At 35.6% G+C, this 23,048-nt stretch overlaps 1 protein-coding gene across 9 annotated transcripts in view; it reads left to right on the top strand.

The window, feature by feature from the left end:
• NEK11 (NIMA related kinase 11) overlaps nucleotides 1-23,048 on the top strand; it is a 108,099-nt gene that overhangs the window by 14,527 nt on the left and 70,524 nt on the right. For 8 of the 9 annotated variants that reach the window (XR_004779136.2, XM_050709170.1, XM_050709171.1 and 5 more), the window contains exons 3-6: nucleotides 5,021-5,186; nucleotides 10,250-10,368; nucleotides 16,451-16,515; nucleotides 17,776-17,902. Coding sequence is in view for 8 of the 9 variants with exons in the window: in XM_050709170.1 (XP_050565127.1) it covers nucleotides 5,021-5,186; nucleotides 10,250-10,368; nucleotides 16,451-16,515; nucleotides 17,776-17,902 (477 nt within the window). In the remaining variant the exon portion in view is untranslated. Of the gene's footprint in view, nucleotides 1-5,020; nucleotides 5,187-9,752; nucleotides 9,874-10,249; nucleotides 10,369-16,450; nucleotides 16,516-17,775; nucleotides 17,903-23,048 lie in introns of those variants that run through there. The other variant, XM_035549675.2, reaches the window with a different exon arrangement.

Consider the following 23,048-nt stretch of genomic DNA (forward strand, 5'->3'; position numbering starts at 1 on the left):
ACCTTTCTAGGTAGAACTCATTTGTGTATATTGACTTCTTTCATTTTATGTTTTCACCAGCTCCTTTTCTCTCTAACAGGTGAATGGATGTTTTTAAATTATGTGAGCATGCAGATACTGGTGCTCCAAACACAATGGGTAAAATGTGAAGAAGTATTTGAATTTTTAATAGGAAATTGTAAGCTGCAGGAGAGTCAGTCACTGACAGCAGGCAAAGAAATCTGTTAAGATTACTAGTAAAAGGAAAGCTATATGCGTGGTGGGTGAAAATTACAGTGGAACTACAAGACCAACCTAAGTGAGGGAAATAGATTCCAGATAAAAGGGTGTTACATAAAATCAGTAAATATTAATTGCAGGTAAAACCTGAATGTGCCGAAGTGCAAAAGTGCGAGGCCCAAAAGAAAGCATGTGGAAACTGGAGCAGTGGGCAAGTAGCTTGACGTGAGGAGTGCCTCATGTGCAGAGGGCAATGTCAAAGGGAACCTGCAATAGCAGGATGTAAAGTGTACCGGAAGGGGATTTTGAGCTAGGGGCAGGCAGGACTATGTATCAAAAGTTAGATTCCAATAATACAGTATTTTCAGCATGAAAGCTATCAACAGAAATCTAAAATTGTGATTTTAGAACTATGCCATTGGCTGTAATGTGCAAATCTCATCAACTGTACAATACTCTAGAAGACAACTGACTTTGAGAAGCAGTAATGATGGATGACTTCATCTTGTCTGTATGCAGATTGTATCCTTGTTACTGAATTTCCCAAAGAAGCAGTTTTAATACAGTGGAAGCTGTTGTGTAGACAGGATTTGTGCATGAGGGCTGTGGCCTCTTCTTTGTTTTAGTCCCTGTTTGTAGTACTGTGCCTTCTCAATTTGCCATTTAATGAACAGTATTTAAGAAATCATTAATTAGATAGGCAGTCCCCTAATTTTAATGTTTATGACCAATTTCATACCCAATTACAGACACAGTACAAGGTGGTACGTTTTGATAGAATTGCATGTGGTCCGTGCACTGAAGAGTTATCAGCATGAAGAGGTAGTTTTACAAAGGTCAGAGTGGATGTAAATACAATATACAGATATGGGTCTTGCCACAACTCTCCATATTGAAGTTGGGGTGATTCAGAAATATAAACTATTTGGAATAATGAATTTCCAGCTTTGCACGCTGATTATGTGCTATCAGGTCTTGGTAATCTCAGGGTGCAAGTAACTGAACAACTGCCTGCATGAAATGAAATTTCTGTTTAATTAAAACCTTCAAATTTGGTTCATTTATTCCTAGAGCACACCCTCTCGGTGGTAGTTTATTAAACATTCTTACTCTTGACATTAAAAGAGTGTTGTATTTCTTTTACCTCATTATCAACTATCAAATGTACCTAGTCAATAATTCATGTTGCAGTTTACTCAATAAACAGAGTGCCTTTTGAGATAGGCTGTTGTCTTTTAAAAATTGCATCTGATCCAATAAACCAAATTATATAATAATAAAGCATGCCATCAATGTAAACAAATACCAGATGGGTTGTAAAACATTTAATTTTAGATCAGTGCAAATAGGCTGAGATAAACACTGATGTGGCATATTGTCAGTCACTAGTAAAACTCGAGAAAGGATTCCCACTGGGTGTCCATATCCTCGAGGATTCCACCTATGTGCTTGTTTTCTCTTGTTTTAGGTCTTGCTCTATTTCTGCCCATTTGCTCCACATTACTGCACTTGGAGGCACGGTGTGCTGGCATGGCTGCGTTTCAAAGCGTGACAATGCAAGCTGGCAAGGTTTTGCTGATGAAGGCCAGGCGGTGTTCCCAGTGAAGTCCTGTGAGCTGGGGGACTTCAGAGATGGGACAGCTGGTTTCTGTGTTTTGGGGAGTGGGCTTGTCTCTGGTGTTTTCCCACCTCAGAGGGGATCGCTGCTGTCGGTACCACATCCATTTTTCTCTAGGATGGATGTAAACAGTGACAGACGGTGCTTTTTACTCTTTAGATGTGAATGCATTCACTTCAAAGGCCCTTTCAGTTGCAGTCAGTTCAAGACCAAGTTCAAAGTGTCTTCATGCTATCAAATCGCAAGGCTAGCTTTCTATTCACACAGTTAAAATCTGGAGGCACTTTGTATTGAATGTTAAGATATCTGCTAGCCCTTCAATAACTAAGTTTTCCAGTTGTGTGGTCACTGACATTGTATCTAATGTGCTTCTGTTTCTATTCTAAGTTAAGTGCAATTTATAATAATAAATCTAAACTGGCACATCTTTTTTTTTGACGTTATATCAAAAGGAGTAGTTCTAAATACTGCGTTCAGAGGACATCCACATTTAAGTGTTTTACCTGTTTTTTGGTTTTTTTTTTGTATGTGCCACTCAAATCTATGGTTTCTTAGTTCATTCAAATAGTTTTGGACCTTTTAAGTCTTGCTGATATTTGAGTCTTAGTGGCAGAAAAGATAGGGACAGCTTTTATGAAAAATTTGACTTTTGGATGGGCTGGTATACTCTAGATGGAGACCCAACAAAATCTTAGCAGGACAGTCTATTATTTCCAAGATTCATACTATATGTTCTGAAAACATGTTTCAAAAGATTTGTTTAAAATGCATTGTGTAACCTAACTGCATGTTTCTAAACTGTTCAATGCATACAGATTTTCAGCAGATGGTACACAGGTACTGTAACTGAATTATGTGCAGAGGTAACTATTATCAACCAATCTTAAAATGCAGGTTGCATCACATAAACAGAAACACTTTGTCTCTTTCAAAGTGTAGAGCTAGGTTCTTTTGGTAGAGGGGACATTCATTCAGGAATGGTTGGCTAAGAGAAATTTGTTCTTTTCTTAAGATTACTTTTTTTTTTTTTGATAGACTGAAAGACTATCAACTTTATAGATCTATCAGCTTATTTGATATTACTAGGGGTGCCAAATTTGAGATACATTGGAGTCTCTTAAATCACAGAGAAGGATAGGGTAGAGTGAATTGAAGCACATGAATGTGTTTTATGTATTGAAAAATACAGTTAATTTACATAGACTAACTGAGTGCTTTTAGCTTCAGCATTTTTTCTTCTAAGGTTATCAGTAAGGACCACTTTAGATCTGGAGACTATTGACCATTTTCTCTCCGAGACTTCTGAGAACCTGACATAACTTCTTTGCCAATACTTAACCAATACAGAGTCTTTTAAATATAATTTTGAGTTTATTTACTGAAGTAGATAAAAAAGCTTTGCAAAAGGCATAAACTCCAGTAGTCATCTTCATATTAAATGTGGCAAAATCAAACTCACCTGCAGAAGCAGTACACATACCAGTGGCATGCCAATATGCTTAATCTTGATTTCATGACAAAAGTTTTTTTTCTAGATCCAAATGTCCTCCAATTCTGGCTATGAATTAGCATTATGTAGCAGAAAACTAGTAACTTATTTACAAAAGCACATTTTCCTGATTTGTTCTGCTGGGAATGAATTTTAATGAGAAAAACACCCGTCTTGTTGTCTGACAGCTGATGACAGCATCAAAATCACCAAGTGACTAAGATGACAAGCTATCCCCACACATCAACACATCAGGCTTTTATTGCTGTCTTGGGCATACAAGGAAGTTGTATTAAGTGATGTTTAACAAAGACTCATTCTGTTTGTCAGTTCTGTGATGTGATCAATATGAAGGAAAGAATAATGTCCCCATGCCAACTGAAGATGAGAAGATTGTAGTAGATATTATCTGTTTTTGCAGTATGAGGCTTGTCTGTTGAGATGCAGACAAAATAAGTGGCACATTTTTTCATCACACTGCCAGATGAGGACTAGGCAAGTTTAAGTAAAAATTCATGCATTGTTAGTAACTGATGGTTGAGATTTAGGAAGAAATTTTCTTATGAAGGAATACACCATTTTGTCCTTAGATCAATTGAATTACTGTAGTTTTATCCCTGTCATTTTTAAATATTGTGACTCTGCAACCATGCAGTATCGAACAGGAAATCATCAAAAGCACTGTGAAGACATTCCTTCAGTGTGGAACTCACCTTTCATGTATTCAACTTATTGGAAGTTCTTCACTTTGTTTCAATAAATTACCGTGATATTCTCTAGTAGTCTCAAATGACTTTCAGATAAAGATCGATGAGCCGTTTCTAAGCGTCTCTTAAGACTGAGGCAAAATAGTCATTAAATACCTCAGCCTTCTTCATATCCCAGGTGACCAGGTCTCCCATTTCCTTCTGGAGAGAGCCCACAATTTTCCTAGTCTTCCTTTTATCACCGATATACCTATAGAACCCTTTCTTACTGCCCTATATGTCCATGGCCAAATTTAGTTCTAAACGGGCTTTGGCTTTCCTAACCTGATCCCTGGCTGCTCGGGCAATGTTTCTGTATCCCTCCCAGGCTACCTGTCCTTTCTTCCACTCTTTGTATGCCTTCTTTTTCTGTTCAGGCTTGTTCAGGAGCTCCTTGTTCATCCATACAGGTCTCCTGGTATTTTTGCCCAATAAAATAAATCATTGTCCTGACTTTTAATCAGAAAAACAGTCACAGAAATAATAGCCTATGATTTTTCTCATGCATCCATGGAGAGACTTTGGCAGAACCAGCAAAACCAGACTGTTTCTTGCTACTTCTTATTTCTTGTATGAATCTTGAACATATGCTCTGAGTGGGTTTGAAATCACTTAGATTTGACTTTTTTATTTATGTTTACTATAATGCAGTAATCCATGGCTCTGAAAACATGTCATGAAGAAAACAGTGCATTAGGGAATTGGTGTGAACAATCCTTCAAAATTTCATCTTTAAAATGTTGCTTAATCACTATGGTGACTAGCATATTTATGGCATTTAAATGCATTCTCTTTGTTTACCCATATTTGCCTCATTATTTTGTATTGCCAACTACTTGGTTAATGTTATTATTTTACATTTTAAGAAATTATGATGGGTTTATGAGCATTATGTGATTTTCTATTTTTCTGTTTTTATTAATATGAGGATTTTTTTTTTTCCTCTAGAAAGGTCCTGAAGGAAATCTCTGTTGGAAACCTAAACCCTAACGAAACAGTTGAAGCAAATCTGGAAGCACAACTACTCTCCAAATTAGACCATCCATCCATTGTCAAATTTTATGCAAGCTTTGTGGAGCGAGATAGTTTCTGCATTATCACAGAGTACTGTGAGGTGAGACTTTTAGATTACTTGGAAGAAATTTGACAGAATGTGTGCTTTAAAATAGGGTCTTAAAAGAAACATAACTCAGTTGTGTTTTTTTTAATGTTTTAGTTTGAATTTTACTCTCAACTTATTCTTTAATTGTGGCATCACTTGCTATTTGTTAGGCATATTTCATAAACACAGTATTACCTGGTCACTTGAGCTCACAAATTCATAGCTTATAGACAATCAGCCAGAGAAGAGAAAACAGGTAATTTAAATACTAGTTCATTTCGTTCACTATAATCAGTATTACAAGAAAGACTTAAAGGCAGACACATTATGAGGTCTCTGGGTGAGCCTAGAAAGTTTGCACCATATATGTACTACTAAGGGATAAGAGAAGATGAGGCTGGGTCTAAGGGGGAGCAGTGTGAAATTTGATGTAAATGAGGAAGGGAAAACTCTCTTGTGATTTGGAGCTGATTACAAGAAGCTGAAGCCTAATCATATGAATTGTGAATTTGGTAGCAGAATTCGCTTTATAAAGTGGAGAACACTGTATGAGTCAAAGACCAGAGTGTAGAGGATACAATAAATACTAAAACAGGCTATATGACAGTATAGTTGCCAGTTTTTTTTGACTGCAGCATTTGGTTTAAAAACATGTTGATGAAATCTGTCTTAAGGCATTTTTAAAAGAAGTATTTAAACATATTTAAGCCAACTTTTTAAGAGTTTATATGAAACAAGTGCCTACTTTTGTATTAAATATAGATATGCTATTCTAGAAACATCTGTTGTACATGCAGTGCTCTTTTTATGAAACTGTGAAGCAGACTTTTCAGTCATGCTCTGCTAGACATTTGAAATGCTTTGAAAGCTAATGACATTGGACCACTGCGTTATCTGTCACCATCAGACTTGTAATCACTTTTCTCCAAGCATCCAGCTTTGGTGTGAATAATTAAAGAAGTACAATTCCTGCCAGTCATTGCTTTCTTGCCTTCTTTGATGACACTTAAATGCACATTTTAGCTGGGATTTATTTATTTTTATTTAATCTGAAATGTTTGATTCTGTTATAGAATCTAAACATTTGTTAACATCCTATTTTAACACCCATGCAGAGGCTACTTTGCTTCATGCCCTGAATGTCTGACAGCTGAGGCTTGGTGGAAATTTTATATTGCCAACTCTCACTGGAATTCCAGACCTGATAACTGAAACATTATCCTAACTACCCAGATATTCCTGTGCATGGTGAATCACTTTATCGGTGGTAGAAAGTTGCTCAAAACCAGGTCAGTTGATCCTATAGGAATAAAGGAATCTCTTTCAGCAGCATTATGGAGGTGGCTTCAGTCCACTGCTTTTTATTTTTTATTTTTCCATCTTAAATAAACTTATTGGTGAATAAAAAAGGGCATGATAGTAATGAATAATAATCAAAAGCTGCTGCAACACCCCTTAGAGCCTTTTTTTGTTCAGGTAAACTACCCTGAATGAATGTTTCAGTGCGGAGTTGCCCTAGGATCCAGGAGACATATACTCAAACACATGAGAATGTATTAGAACAGGGCAAATAAAGAAGGTGGAAATAGATGTGTTGGCTGTGCAGCTGAATCTTTTCAGTTTTGAGTTTGCTAGGTCAGGCCAAAATGACACTGACTCCACTAGGATTTGCTTCTGATTTTTCCAAAAGGACAGACTATGTAGTATCACTGCATTTAAGCAATTAGGATGTATTTAATCAAATACTCAGGCAAGGGATGTACAAAGCAAGGTTTTTCATACTGCTATAAAGATTCTTTTCTGTTTTACCTTGGGTATTTCTAGAAGGTATACCTTTGTATTTATTTCTCTATAGCCTATCTTTTAATGTGGTGGGAATAGGATCTTTTTATGAAAAATATGTCGATTTCAATTGAGAATGAAAAAAATGTGTTGCTCTCCGATCTGATCCTTGTTTGGAAGTCTGGTACATTCAGTTTCTCATGCATAGAATAATTACCACATTGGCAGTAATTTGTACTCTTGGGCAGACTCAAAATAAAGAATAAACATCCAGTTGGCATGGAAACAGAACTACCCTCTCAGCCTTATTCTGTTTTCTCCAAAGTACTGTGACTTATTCATTAGCTACTGTACTTTGTTCATTATTGCTTGACTTGTTCAGAGTGAGCCTCCAATGCAGCTGCCCTGTGCTAAACCTGTCCTGTGAACAAAAAGCTTGACATCTTTTATTATGACTGAATTCTATCAAATTTATAGAAAGGAAGTACATGTATTCAGTTTCAGTCTTCTCGTTGAGCTTCTTTGGCAGTTGCCCTCATTCAGAGTCTTATAGGCAGTCTAAACTTTGTCATATAAGTCAGATTTGAAACAAAAATGAACCTTGGGTTTCATGAACCTTGGATTTAATTTTGTGATGTAAATTGGACTTCAATAAAATATAGTTTTTATAAATTAAAATAATGTAGTTCTTTTAAATGTTTAGTACATCATAAAACAGAACTAGTTACACCTTCCCCCAGATAATTATTTCTGTCTCTTCACTGCAGTCTCACTGTGATGTGAGTATACATATGCTAAGGAAATCTGAGGAAAAGCAATAACTAGAGCAATGAATGCCTGTTCACATTATCTGTCCTAGCTACTAAGCTGTTTTAAATAAGTTACTGGTGTGTTTGATGCTTTTGACATTTAGATAGAAACTGCAGCTTGGAAACTTCCTATTTTATTTGTATTTCATTTGTTAACTTCCTTATGAACTTCATTATACTGGCCTTCCAGAGTGCAAAATTGGGCAGCAGTATCTCAGCAATTTTTTATGATACACTTTTGTTTTCCCTTTTTAGACACAAAATTAAGGTTAAATTGTGTGTAGGACATTGAAACCAGTCTTGTGAAAAGCAATACAGTTAACTTGTGGGCACACATCGTTATTTTGTTCTTTGACCATCTGAAGGAAACCCCCCTCTACTTCAGAGTACCCACCAGCCTAACTCTTTATGTCCTATGTTTCTTTTCTTTGCTTTTTTTTTTTTTCCATCAATGTGTGATTGAGAGATTACATATTTGGACAGTGAGAAATGGTGATCAGAGCCTATTGCACCTCAGCTGTCCTTACTGGGACAGTCCCCTGGGGACAGTAGCCTGCAACAGCACATGTCAGAGCAGCCCGTGAATCTTGGGCTACTGCTACTATTGCCTCTCGGTGGTCTGGGGCAGCCATCTGGAGTAGGTGAGTCACTACTTTTGAGGTGTGTAGGCTCAGACACAGCCCATCTGGTTGCCATGCAGCAGAGTACCCAGCAATACCTTTTCTTCGCTACCTCTGCTCCGCTGTGAGCAGCCATTGGGAAGTTGTTGAACATTTGGAGTTGCAAAGGGGAAGCAGCTGCTCAGAGCTCCAAGTTCCCAGAAGAGCTTCCCTCTGGGCTGCAGCAGGGATGCAGATGGAGAGTTGAAGCCCTATTCCCATCCCTAGTGAACAAGATGACTCAGACATTTCACTTTAGAAATTGCAGGACATTGTCAGGGAACACATTTTTGATGTATGACAAAACATTTTCTTTTTCAACACAATCACTTTTGAATATTGCAACTTTTAGATCCTGAAGAACCACAAACACTACTGTAAACTCTTGTTGAAATAGAAATGTATGGATCTGCAAGGACAGAACCTGCTTATTTTGTAATGTCGGTATGAAGCACTGTGGTTTTGGGAACAGAAAAACGAGGAATATTGAAGAGACCATAACCTTTTGGAGTCAACAGCACAGGGAAGGGTTGATAATGGGAAATGGCATGTATCAGCATAACCAGTGGTCTGTTTTCTATACGCTTATGACAGTGGTACAGGTTAAACTGTTTTCTTGTATGTGGCACATAGTACTTCTGATTTTATGCGGAAGTAATGATTTATGCAGAGTAAGTTGTCCTGATGTGAGGTAATTAATCACTAGAATGGGATAAGACTCACCATCCCTTTGCTCTGGGATTAGTTACCTCAACGTAGTACTTGCCACTAATGTGCATTCTTGTAAACAAAATCCATTTATTTTATAAAGTGGATAAACATCCAGCTGACAACCATTTCTCTCTTTTTTAGCAAAATAAACAGTTTTCATTTAAGTTTCTTCAAGAGCCTCTTTCATCATGCTGTTTGACTGATTTTTACAAATATCTGCCTTTATAGTCTTCAAGTAGTCTTTTTCTGTATATATTTTCTGGTTTCTTTGGCACTTCTTGCTATGTATCATAGTGCTCCATTTCTAGTGTTACTTCTACATTCAACTGTAATTTTAATGAAGTACTTACAATAACACATGCCACAGATTATAGACAGTTTAATTCTGCTTTGTTTCTGACAAAAGAGAATTTGGAAGAGAGACAAAGTATCATAATTTAGGAGTCTGTATTTTAATTCTTAAGAGAACAGCATAGTTTCTTCAATGCTGATATGGTTAGTGTAAAAAATGAGAATGTGTCTTGACTGTGCATTGTTCAACTCAAGTGGAAATGTTTTCCCTAGATTTACAAACTATTGTTCGAACCATTCAGGGGCAGATTCATTTTCTTCAACTTAGCTGTTTACATCTGAGCTGGACAATGTAGGCCCTCATCATAAACCTTTGTAGAGAAACAGCATTTGTACAACATGATCCATCCCTTCCTAAGACAGACGTGGCAGAGATAATTGCACTATGTAAGTGACTGTTGCTTTGTCTTAATTGTAATTAAGGGAGTTTGAGGTGACTAGCTCAGATGTACATGTCTAAAGCTGGGTGACATGAAGTGAGAACTGTTGAAAACTTTTCGTGATTTTATGTAACTCTTGAGAGAGAACTGACCTAATTTCCTTCTGCAGCCGGACAGCTTGATCTCTTTTTGATCCTCAGTTCTGTATGCTTTTGGTGCTGTGAGTGTTCAGAATTCATGTGCCAGCATTAATTTTACTGCCTATGTTCTATGGAGCCTGAAGGTGTAAGAAAATGGCATCCTGTGATTTCATGAAAGAGAAGACATTTTAAATACTAACTTTAAATGTACTTTAAATTTAAATATGTTGCGATGTTTTTCAGGGTGGAGATCTAGACTTCAAAATTCAAGAGTACAAACAATCTGGGAAAGTATTCACTCAAAGACAAATAATAGACTGGTTTATACAGTTGTTACTTGGAGTCAACTATATGCATGAAAGGTACAGTCATTTGCTTTAATACAAGATCATTTAACTCGTGAGGGAAGTGAGTAAGCTTTTACTGACTTGTATGTATTCAAATAGAATTTGAACCACATTGATTATTTTTTATTGGTATAAAATCCTAGTCAATGAACTGCTGTAGTGTATATGTAGTATACATAAAGTGTAATTAATTGTCTATCATGCAAGAATATTGTATGTTATATCTTTCGCAGTGCAGTGATAAATGTCTTTCAGTGTTAGACAAATTTTCTAAGAGCCAAGTGAAAAATTTAACACGATAGAAATTGCTCAATATTGTTAGAATAAAATAGTTTTAAAGTTTAAAATAAAGACAGCTTTTAAGGGGATTTAGCAAAGAGCTCTTGCAGATGTTTAATGTGAAGAATCAAATATATGTGCTTGATGTAATCCCCTTAAAATCTTGTATTCTTTGAAAACTGACATTACTTTTAACAACACATCAAAGATTAACCTAAAAAAATACTGCAGATCATTAAGACAGTGATTTCATGAGACTATGATTGATTAACGCATTTCATAACTAATAGTGTAAGATTCCATGACACCACAGGTGTAGCTGGTCATCTGATGGAGAGTCGTAGAGTATTGGTCCAATAAGGTCTCAATGCAAGGCTTAAAAAATTTTATGTGAGCCTTAGGGATCCAACATTCTTGACTGTCCCTTGGATTCTCTGGTAGCATGCTCCACACAGGATGCTTGCACTGGTTTGCAGACTTTTGAACTGCTGTGGAGACCTCACTTGTTTAGAACAGGGATAATAACAGGTGAATACTTACCTGGTCATCTCTGTGAGTGTAGTTCTTACCTCCAGTGTGATTTGCAAGGTGTTTCATTCTGCCAAGACGAACTGTTTGGACTATTATTCCTATTGAACTTTCAGAAATAAGAATGTTATTGCTGCAAGGACTGGCTTAGCATAGCCTAAGGATATGTCTCTGCTATCACCTTGTGTGACACCTACTCTGCCAATTGTAAATAACTATTCTGCACACTACCTCACTCAAATTTAGATGCATGTTTTCCAGAGATGAAAAATTAAAATAATAATTTTAGTTTTGCCAAGAATAATGGCTTAAATTATTAGTACAGCTAGTGGAGGGAGACAGAAAGAGAGAAAAGTTAGGTTACATCCAGAGTCTGGAGATGAGAATTCTTTTTTTTTTTCTCTTTTTTTTCTCTTTACCCCTTTTTCTCCTCTCTCTTCTCTTTTTTCTTCTTTTTTCTTTTTCCTTTCTTCTTTTTTTTGTCTTTTTTTTTTCTATTCAGAATGTGAACTAGAATAATTAGTCTTCTATTTTGCATGAGTAGTTAAAAAAGAAAGATTATTATCTGCTAAATTGAGGCTGAAAACAGCACCAAGTTGATGTAGCTCTTTCAAATCTATCTCACAGTAGCTTGGGCCAAATTTGATTGCTTGAACTTGAGTTTCAAGAGAGGAGCAGGTAGAGATAGTCACCGGTCAACAAGAACAACTCTTTCTCAGTTGAGCTGAAGTGAAGTATGTAGGATACGTTTGACCTAAACTGAGAGATGCCTAATGAGTTTTTACACCTGCAGAGTCAGACTGTAGAGGGAAAAGGGCAGAGTGAATTACTGTCTGTGACTCAGAACATTTTGGTTCCTAAATGCCAATTTATCTGGGACTTGTACGTGATGTGCCATGCCATCCCCACAGACTGCAGTGATGGAAGCACAACAAAGAGAGATCTCTTGGGATGCTTTGTTTTTCAGCATTCACCTCAGGCAGAAAGGACAGAGGAAAATTGAAATAAAAATCCTGACTGTTTAACTGAACTATTAGTGGCTTTTTTCCCCCTTCTTGAATTCTGGTTTAATAATTTATCGTGAAAATGTTAGTAATCTGGAAGGTCTGCTTTTGGTAAAATCCTTTCTTTATACTGTGTGTTTAGAGGATGCATTGTGTAGACTAATGCAGAGTAATAATAATAATGGATTGTATAAGTTGTTTTTTCTTTTTGTCTTTTATCTTCTGTATATCCTTATGCCTCTGTTATCTCCGCTTTTCTCACAGGTCCCTTTTGTCTACTCTTCTTTTCTCTCCTTTATTTTTCTCATCTTCTATTTGTTCTCAAATAAATCTTTCAAAAAAATCTTATAAATAAACACTTTGATAAATATGTATGTTAAATTACTGGGTTTCCTGAAAAGTACAGTTGAATTCTCCAGTGAAAATAACAATTTGATTTTCCAAACAGCATTTCATTTTCTCTCTTTGAATTAGAGCTATTTAATAGCACCTCTCCAGACACATAGAAATGACTTGACAGTTTTATTTGTATTTCCTTTATTATATTGTGTTTTTAACTATATTCACGTTAGAAAACTATTCTTTATCCTATTATTATAGAGCCAAACAATAGCTTAAATGGCAAAGCTGAGGCTTAAAAGGCTTTAAAAGTACCTACAGAAATTTGTTGGAATTACTGAAATATAAACATATAATATATGTTATATTATAAACATATATGTTATATATTATAATATATATATTATATATAACGTATATATATATGTTATATATTATAATATATATATTATAAACATAATATATGTTATATATAAACTGTTTAGTCCTCTGTTTATGTATAAAGGAATTGTATGTGATTTCTTCTGTACTGATAAGGGAAAAAAAGGTATAATAAATATTTGAACTATGTTTTAATGCAAGAAAATTTTGCCCTAGAGATAGAATCTTAAAATGTTCATTATCTGTGGTTTGGACCTCTTCATGCCATTTCTTAGAAAATCTAGCTGCTTTAGGAGGGATTTTTATCCCAGAACAGCAAAAATGACTATTTCTGGTTCTAGACATAAATTATTCTGTGGATCTATTTCTTGTGCACCTTTAGTTGAACTTCTACACTTTTTGAAAACTCTCATTCTAGAGATTTACCTCCAAAAATAAATGTTTTTCTACCTTCTGTTGCCCCCTTCCCCCCAAATAAAGCAGATTGTACAGATTAGGCATTCATGTCTTTTACTTATGCTTCATAAATCCCAAAGTGGTTATGAATATCTCCTGGTGACTCTGCTATCTACTCTCTATTTTACATAATTGAAGGATTTTTGTATTTAAACTTGAAAGCTAAATTATCTAGAATTAAATAGATGCAATCCTCATCTGTCATTGATACAACGAAAGAGACAAGTAGAGGACAGGCAGCATAGTTCAGTGGTCTTATCTAGACAGAGAGAGTTAGCATGAAACCATCATCTGGTCGCTCTGGCATATCTGTAGCCCATCACATATTAGTGCACAAAATTGATCCCACAGCACTCAGGCAATGAGGCCATTGATTCATTTAACCTCAATTTGTATATAGCTGACCATTATGTTATCCATCGCTTTGCTAATCTTTATGAACAATATGCCAACACAGAGATTTTGATAAGGTTACCGTTCATTCAAACAAGTTTGTTGCTTTCAATCTGTAGGGTAGCATACTCTGTCCAAGTCTATCTGGATTTCACATTGTCTTTCCTAGTACAGGATTCACAGTTGCCCAGAACCTCTTAGTTCTCAGAATAGTTCTTCAGACCAAGGAAAGAGGAATTTATTGCTGAATATTTCACAGAAGTAAACTACTTCAGCTTCAATCAGCTTCACTTGCTGGTATGTTGCAGAGGCATCTTTATTGAAGGAGGCTGCCTACTGCTCAGTGATCCATGCTGCTTTTTTATGACTATGAGACAGCAAGCAGGTAATCTGTAGAACATAGGTATGGGTGTATTTATAGTCTAAATTTAAAACCATCCTGAAGTGTTAATTTCTACACAAGATTTCAATAACCACTTCGCTAACTGTCAAGTTAGATTAAGATTTGCTGGAGTCCAGTTAATTCATGTTACCTTTATTGGCAACATATAGTTATTTCTTGCTAGAATTAAAGTAGTTGTTTCAGTTAAGGTTTCAGCTTGTAACTTGTTAATCTTCTGACATACCCTGGCAGATTGAAGTGGCTGGTATCAAGGGATATAATCATGGGAAGTTCCAAAAAAATTACCCCAAAAATTTCTTACTCATATTAATACATAAAAGCATCTTATAATTATTGGCAACACAATTAATTTGCATCACATTTTCATCACTATGTTGCACGTTTACATTAGCATTATATTCCATTTCAAACCACTGTAGCCAAAATATCTTCTCTTTATCTCCTATAATAAATTACTGAAAGTTTTCTGCATATTTTTTATACATCAAGATACTTGTCATTCAAATCACAGTTGCCCAGCTGACTTTTAGGTTCAAGATTATATTTCTACAAAGCTACAAACAACAACAACAAAATAATAATTAAAAAAATTAAAAATCTAAGTCAGTGAAGTCAAGTTCTTTCAAAGCTCTGTGTGATGAATGGTAAGGAAATACTTTATGAATCTAAATTGACAGAGCAAGATTTATATACAACTGTGTGTGTATATAGGCTTATAAAATAATAAGGAATATAATCTTAGCTTAATTTCCTTACTGATGTAATGCATGATAAACATACGTATATTGCTCAAGCAAGTTACCAAGTAGAGAATAAACTATTTATAAACATCAGTGGAGACCTGCTGAATAAAACTTTCATTTTTCCAAATGTGCAATCTCTCACTAGAAGTATTATTTTCAGGACAAAAATTGGAAAAAAAAAATCCATAATGTATAAAGAACTCTTTTCTTTATGCCCCATAAAAATAGAAAAGTTTCCATGTTCAGCTACGTGTGTACTACAATATCTTCTAATACCTATTTTTCTCTCCCCTCCCATTTATGAACTAAGTATATTGAATTAAATAATATTTTTCTTTTCTTGCAAAAAATATTTTCCAATGAGGCGTGGACTAAATTGCTTATTTTAATTGTGCTGTAGAATAAGTATTTTCTGGACTTCATATGGAAGCTATTTTGGAAATCATTTCAGTATCTCAATGCATTAGACTATAATAATTTAATAAAATTTGACATAATACTTGAGGATTGCTCAAGAACAACTAAAATCTATTAACATATTGGGTTTTTCTGCCCACATCTCAAGAATCTTAGAGCCTCTCAGGAATCTTAGAGTCTCTGTTGCTTTCTTTATCTGTTCTAAATGACTAAACAAGTAGTGTATTTGTAATACCAAACACAGTTTCAGCAGTCATTATGTACTGAAGCTATTCTAAGCTCCTCCTGAGCAGAGATGGTGGCTTGATAACACACAGTATTAGTTGTAAGGAACTTAAAAGTGGTTGAATTCAAGTTTGGCTGAGGTTGTAGGGAACCCTCTTGGAAGTGTTATTAATACGAATTAATTGAGAAGATGCTTTGTGTACTGTAGAGATATATTTTTTTCCCTAATGAGCTGGAAAATTACTGTCACGCATTAAGATCTCTAGAAATGGAAGAGATGCTGTTTGTCCTGGCATGGTGTGTATCTTATGATGCTGCTTCAGTCTTTGATGGAAAAATAAGTCTGTAAAAGCTAGTTGTGCTTTTTCTTTTCCTTTTTGATCTCTGTCTTTGTAAAGTTCTTTTATCTTCCAGACCATTACTGTAAAAATTTGTACAACTATCCTAGTCTGTATACGTGTTTGTCTTTCAAGTTAATACGTTTTCTCTGCAGGAGGGTTACCTGAGCTTATCGCTCTTATTGCTGTTTTTCTCATCCCTTATTCTATTGTGATACATCTTATTCTTCTGGCTGAAAATAGGATGTCATGCTTTTAAGAAGAGCCGTATAGGAAGACATGCTTTTCTCTTTTCCTTTGCAGCTCATGTTAAGCCTGTATCTGTATTCTCAAGCTGGGATCCCTGGGTGCATTTTTATTATCCTGGCTGCTTAGGCTCTCATCCTGCATGTGGGTGTCTGTGAATGTACCTCTGTGTTTTTGTGAAGCTCCTTAATGCCGGTTGCTGTGCATTGTCACTTACAGGGTTAGACTTGTAGCAGTGGTGTGCTGGCCTTCCTAGCAAGGAATGAAGATAAATACTTGAAATACTTGATAAGTGACTTTGAATCGTTCAAGTTAGATGAGGTTGAACTTCTTTTTGTATTCCAGGCGAATACTTCACAGAGATTTGAAAGCCAAGAATATATTTTTGAAGAATAATCTTCTTAAAATCGGTGAGACTTGCCTACTTTTTAAAGATATGTTTTACTATGATAGAACAATCCAGCAGACATTCTGTGAATAAGGAGATTTACATAAAGTGATGTCTGATGTAGTGTTTGATTTGTGGTCAAACATTTACCTGACAGGCATACACAGGAACAGGGACCCAGACAGGCACTGAAATCCCAGCCTTGAGTGTGCTCAGAGCTCAGCTGGACATAGACTGAGCACCCTCATGTAACTTTGAAGCTGGCCCTGATTTGAGTCAGGTTTGAATCAGATGACCTCCTGAGGCCTCTTGAAACTATGTTGTTCTATGTGGTGTTCTTATTTTGGATAACCATAGAATTTTGGTTGAATAACCATATTTAAAAGTTCTGCCTTTTTTTAATGTTCAGTTATTGTATTGTGTCTAACAATAAAGAGTTTATACAAATAGATAAATATTTGCATATGCTCTTGAAATGTAAATATTTAATTAGTATCTTGCCTTTTTGTCATTTGTGCTTCTAATCTAACATATTTTTTCATCTATGTCCTAATTTATCCTCTTTATTTACAAAAAGCAGTATTTACAGGGTAAGTTCTTTGTTGCCACTGAAATTATTTTGTATTAATTTCACTTTCATAAAGAGTTCCAAGCATTTATTATAACAAGTTGGTTTAAACACAATTCTGATTTTTTTGTAGTATTAATCACAGTGGTACTGAAGTATCAAACTCTGATGCCTAGAGCTATTCACTACATACACATTGACAACCTTAGTATCCCAACAGCATAGTTGTTTTTTATCTGTAGAAGTTACCAGAGCACATGGACAAAAACTCTTTTTTTTTAATCCCTTGGGCCATTTCCTGGAAATATGAGTAGGGTTGGCAAAGGCTGATCCCTCCCTCTGAAACAGATTGTAGGTGGAAATGGGGAAATAGGTCAGCCCATTATTCCACATAATTTTACATAAGATGGACACCTAGATAAGAAATTCCTACTAACTACAATCAACTTGGGTTGCCTTTGAAGTGTTAAGTAGGAATTTTAAAAGTTCTCTATTTCATTACTGATATTCTTGGTTCTCTGCCAAACAATGTTTTTGTGTTGACATGTCTGGAATTTTGACCATTTATACAAACTGAGGATATGGATCTTAATTTAAAAATGAAAAGTGAACAGACGTGTATGAAAGCTGTGTTAATGTTTAAGTTCTTTGTAAGAATTTTAGTCTTATTGTGCTTAATTGTTTGGGGGTGGATCTTTCTGTTGTTACTTTTAGGGGACTTTGGAGTTTCTTGTCTTTTGATGGGTTCATGTGATCTGGCAACTACATTTACTGGGACACCATACTACATGAGTCCAGAGGCACTGAAACACCAGGGCTATAACACAAAATCTGATATTTGGTGAGTAGTCAGCATGCTACTTCAGTAGGATTATACAGTTATTGAAAAGAAAATGTCATGAAAGGTAAAACGTCATATATTGTCAAGATCAGCATTTGACTATATTTAGGAACTACCCTTTACTGTTTGTTTGTTTGTTTTTTGAAAAGCAAACCAATGGGGTTTAGTGAAAAAGGAAGCAGGGCTTCCTCAGTAGGGTGCTCACACTACTCCTCTAAAACTATTCCAGGATGTTTGCATTATGTATTGCAATTTAAAGGTTTGCTCTTTGTGTTGAGAAGCATGTAGTTACTATTATATGGGGTTATGTGGGACTTCAAAAGAGAAAAAGATTCAGGTCCAGTCTCTGCTATGACACAAGATGATTGTGGATTAATCTTGAGTTCTGCTAGGAAGGGGGAAATCTTTCTCTTATAGAGAAAGATAAATAGAAAGAAACAGTTGTCTGTGAAATTTCCAAGTGGACAAGGAAGGAGCGATTCCTGGCTGAGAGGGAAACAGGAGAACCTTCTTACGAACTGAATTGAAAAACATTGGGAAGTGGCAAAAGGAAGAAAATTCTTGAAAGGAGAGCTGAGTATAAGAATAGCTGGACAGAAGCAAAAACACAATCAGTTTCATGAAAGGCTCAAAGGTAGAAAGATAAGTGTCAGTTCTGCACTTAGATGGCACAAAATATTGATTTCTGAGGTAATGATTAAAGAATCAAGTTGAGAACCTGTTGAAAAGACTTTTTGTCTTTTGTCTCTGTTGAAAGACTTTTTTAAGTCTTTAAAGTCTTTTTTTTAAAGGAAAATTTTAGTTGTGCGGGTATTTTTTCAAGCTAAGATGAGGAATGATTTTTGGAGTGGGGAAAATACCTGTCTTGGTTATTTTCTAAAACACTCATTGTGTTTCATGATGACAGTTAAAACTATTTTTTTTTTAATTCTGTCATAGTGGTTTTTTTAAATACTTTGTTACTTCTCTTAAAAGGTGTTTGTTTCTGTAGTTATGCATATCTGAAGATTTCTTTTTTAGGAATATTTCAATCCAGGAAGTTTTCTTTAAAAAGCATTTGTCCACTGGAATGTAGTTTGTTTACTTGACAATTTACTCTAACTTCTGCTCCATTCTGACTTTTCAAAATATATTTGGGACTGCAGGGTATAATTCTAGAAGTTCAGAACAGTCATCTGTACCTTTAACTGCTAACAGCCATTTTTCACAGTTAACATCTTCAATCCAGTCAACAGATGTGTCAGGAAACTCATCTCGTGGTCTTTATAGCTGAACAGAGATGGATTTAATGTCAGATTATCTCTTGTTCATCTGTATCAAAACAAATATGAGTTAATACATGTAGTCAATAAAAATATATTGTGAGAACATTTCAAAAGATGTGAAAACAACTGGACAGGAAAACATGACTTCTGTGCGCTATTACTGTAAAGAATAATTTCTATTGCAGTTGACACTGAATGTAAATATATATAAGTTCTATTCATGCTTACAAGTGTCAATCCATATGTCACTGAAGTAGTACAGAGTAAATGAAACCCGAATTTGAAGGCGTTTTTATAAATGATGTGTTGATCACTCTTTTAAAATCTACAAAATAGCAGAGAAAAGCCCCTAGAGCAAGTCACTACCTATTGGCTTTTTGCTATACTTTATGCATTTTGTAATCTTTCCAAACCAATACCCAGAGTACTCAACCAAGGGTGGAACTGCTTTCACAAGGAGGTTCTTGGCCCTTGGTGTAGGGGCACAAAGGAGGAGATGTGCCCTGTCTCACTAGAACCCCAGACCACAAAAGCCTTCTCTTTCTGAGCCAAGAAACTCTCTTTCTGTAAGGACTTCTCAACTACGAAGAGTCATACATTGAATTGATACGTTGGTCATTTAATTCCTTCATTTAATATTTTAGTAGTGATTCTGAGTTTATTTTACATTTGCTGTCCTTGTAAGGAGTCACTCAACCATCTGAGTTTGAATTGTCCATCCCACTTAATCTATTTGTAAACTGTCTTGGCCCACCAGCTGTGCATCTGGTTCCAGCCCTCAGTTTTGCGATAGTTGTGTAGTAGTAAGCACCAAAGTTTTCATATAATTTCACATTTTCATTTCATAAAGCATTGTTTCCTACTTTCTCCTTTTTCTTTAGCTGGATGTGCTGAGGTTCTGAAACGTTTTGCAACTTTGCATATGTTTTTTGATTTTGAAATCAGTGCACTTTTTGCTAAACATTTGTGGAAGTCATGACCATCAATTCTGTTCATGTTTTTCTACTTATTTCCTGTGATAACTAGAAAGATCAAAGACAAAAGCTTTAACAAGTGTGCATGTGAGAGCAAGATATTGCTGATCAGCAATCAGTGTGCCGCATCTTTGAACAGATGTCCTTCATCTGATTTTGGGGAGCTAGGGAAGAGGTGGGTGGAGGGAAAGCTGTTTTCCATATATTCAATGGAAAGCATATTTTCTCCAAGGACAATCTTAAGTCCATTCCCTGAAATAGAATTTGATGATTGAGGTGAAAATGCCATGGAAGAGATTGGTTAAGCTGTTGGCTCTAAAAACCGAAGTCACTTTTATTTATCTGAAAGTATGTAGAAGACAGATTCTGTTCCAAGTTCATTTTACAACAGTTTTTAGCCAATCATGACCAGTTAACTGAAGCTTGCTGAGTCTCTCTGCAGCTTTTTGTTATCAAGTTAGTACAAAGGCTGGTAAATTTGAATGTCTCTTCCTATTGAGAAACCTCTAGTTATGAGATATAAACGCTTTTTGAAAAAGCTCATGAAAGCTCATTTTTTAATTGCTTGACATGTGAGAACTCAAGTTCTGCTATTGTTTTAGTCTTTTTGGTTTTTAGGGGCTTTTTTTTTTTAAAGTGTGACAGCTCATTTTCCAGGAGTCAGAAACTTCAATTCATTAAATAAATTGGTTTCTTTCAAAAAGTGATAGCGAGTTTCTACCTTAAGGAGCACACCATCCTGCTAGCATTCTTAGTTCCCTTGCTTACAAAGAGTGTAAAATCTTAGCATTATTAAAATTGCTTGGGATTTTGCCTTTGAGTTCATTTGATCCCAGCTTTATTTCACTATGTCTAAATATGTCTATATTGGCATCATTGCTTATAATAGTAACATCTCTATATAAACAGGGCCTATGCAATTGTACCTATATAGCATCATATCTTTATTCCTTTTATAGAATGAAAAACCCAGGAGATAGCTAAAATGACCTAGTATTTTTGAAATTTGAGGAATAATATTTTCTTTTCAGTTCTGACTTCAGTAGAGGAATATGTAGGAATGTTAGAAAGTACTGTTATTCCTTGTCTGGTTATTTATTCTTATATCTGAGCTCAGATTTGATAAGGCTGCTCTTGTGTCCTTCAAACTATAGAACATTCTACAGCCCGAATGCATCCATCTGTGAGAGAGGAGGAAAGGACAGAAAGATCAGATGAGCTGTGGAACAGCCTGTTCCCATTTCACACAATTTTTATGCAATGACACATAAGAAGCCCTAGTAAAGGTGAACTCCACATATAAACTTCATAAACATTACTCTCAGCCATACCACGTGCAGCAAAACTGTGCCATTTCTGTTACTGGGGACCAAACATGGTTGTAGGAATTGCACGAGGCTGAGGGGGTGAGACCTTCTGGTCAACTTTTATTCTATGATATTTGTTGTGCCTAACCTAGATCTATCAAATACATGTCCCATCCATCAGTATTAATTCCACAAATTTTTAGATCAGATTGCTTTTTCTAAAATTAGTTAAAATATAATGAAATAGAAATATTTCTAATGATAAAGCAAGTCGTCACTCAGAACTGCTAGTTTTGCACAAATAGTGATAATAGCAAGGGTGTTAGTGAGGCTAGATGTTGGGATACATATCCCATGTCTAAGGATCTCTGAAGAACAGAGAAACCTTTGTACTTTCCACTGTCTTCATGCAACCTAGAAAGCCTAAACTTACCAAGAAGGTCAATGATAACTCCCACAGATGGTCCTAAAGTTAAAGTGGACTGTTGTAGCTTTCCCAGAGACCTCTCTTACTTCAGAAAATTGGAGGTTCCCTTGTCACACAGGCTCCCAGTCAGTTTAGATTCTGCTTTTTTCATACTGGGGAATGAACATCACTCTCTCGTCACACCTGAAACTGTCTCTGTGTTCACCTGTAAAGTTAACGGTATTTGCCTACCACTAGTTGTTAGCACAGTATTGCTTGTGCAATTTTTTGCAGGTTTTCTAACCCTGAGAGTTTGGGGTTGCTTAAATGAGACTGTAATCTGCACTGGCTTGTATTACGCCCAGGATCAGTATAAATCCTCAGTGCAAATATCGAGTGCTTCCATTGTAGTGGCTATTAAAACAATCTTACTTTGTTTCTGAGTAGATGTGCTAAAGTGTATGCAAACAGTTATGAACAGTGATATTTCTCTCTTCTCTTCAAAGCTATGAGTACATATGGCAAACTCCACCCATGAACTTCACAAAGAATTTCTGCATACTATGTAATACAAATTATCTCAGAGGCAGAAATGATAACAGAAACAATTCAGTTGAAAAACAAATGTATTTGTCATTTGGAAACATAGCAAATTCTTTACAAGAGAGGTATAAATTGTTTTCTTTTTGTCTGGCAGAGACAAAGGAATATGACATTTGAATCCATCATACTCTATGTCAGCTGTCAAGTGTTGCCATATTTTGATAATTTTTTTTTCTGTGGGGTTTGGTTAAATTGGGCTCCCTATGTCACACATCTTGGGACTTTCATTTTAATTGTGCTTGCTTGTCTGTTCTTTTGCCCCAGTTTGTCTTTTCCTTTAATAATAGCAATCCAAAAATAGATTATTTTTAGTGCCAAATTTTATGTAGAATAATTACCAAAAGTAGCCATAAAATTCATGCATTGGTCTTTTGAGTAATGTTTAACCGATGGATTTTATTAAAATGCAATTTTATATGAAAGCAAGGGTTGAAGCAGACATCACAGATTTCTCATCTATGCTGAAAAGGTGTGCTAGATCTTCATTGTTATGAATCAGCAAGGCTCTACTGAAATGATCCCTGCTTTTAATTCAGAGATAAATGCAGAACAAAAACTTCTTAAAAGCAATACGAGTTGTGATTTGTAAGC

The sequence above is a fragment of the Cygnus atratus genome, chromosome 2, assembly GCF_013377495.2.
Source record: "Cygnus atratus isolate AKBS03 ecotype Queensland, Australia chromosome 2, CAtr_DNAZoo_HiC_assembly, whole genome shotgun sequence".
NCBI lineage: Eukaryota > Metazoa > Chordata > Aves > Anseriformes > Anatidae > Cygnus > Cygnus atratus.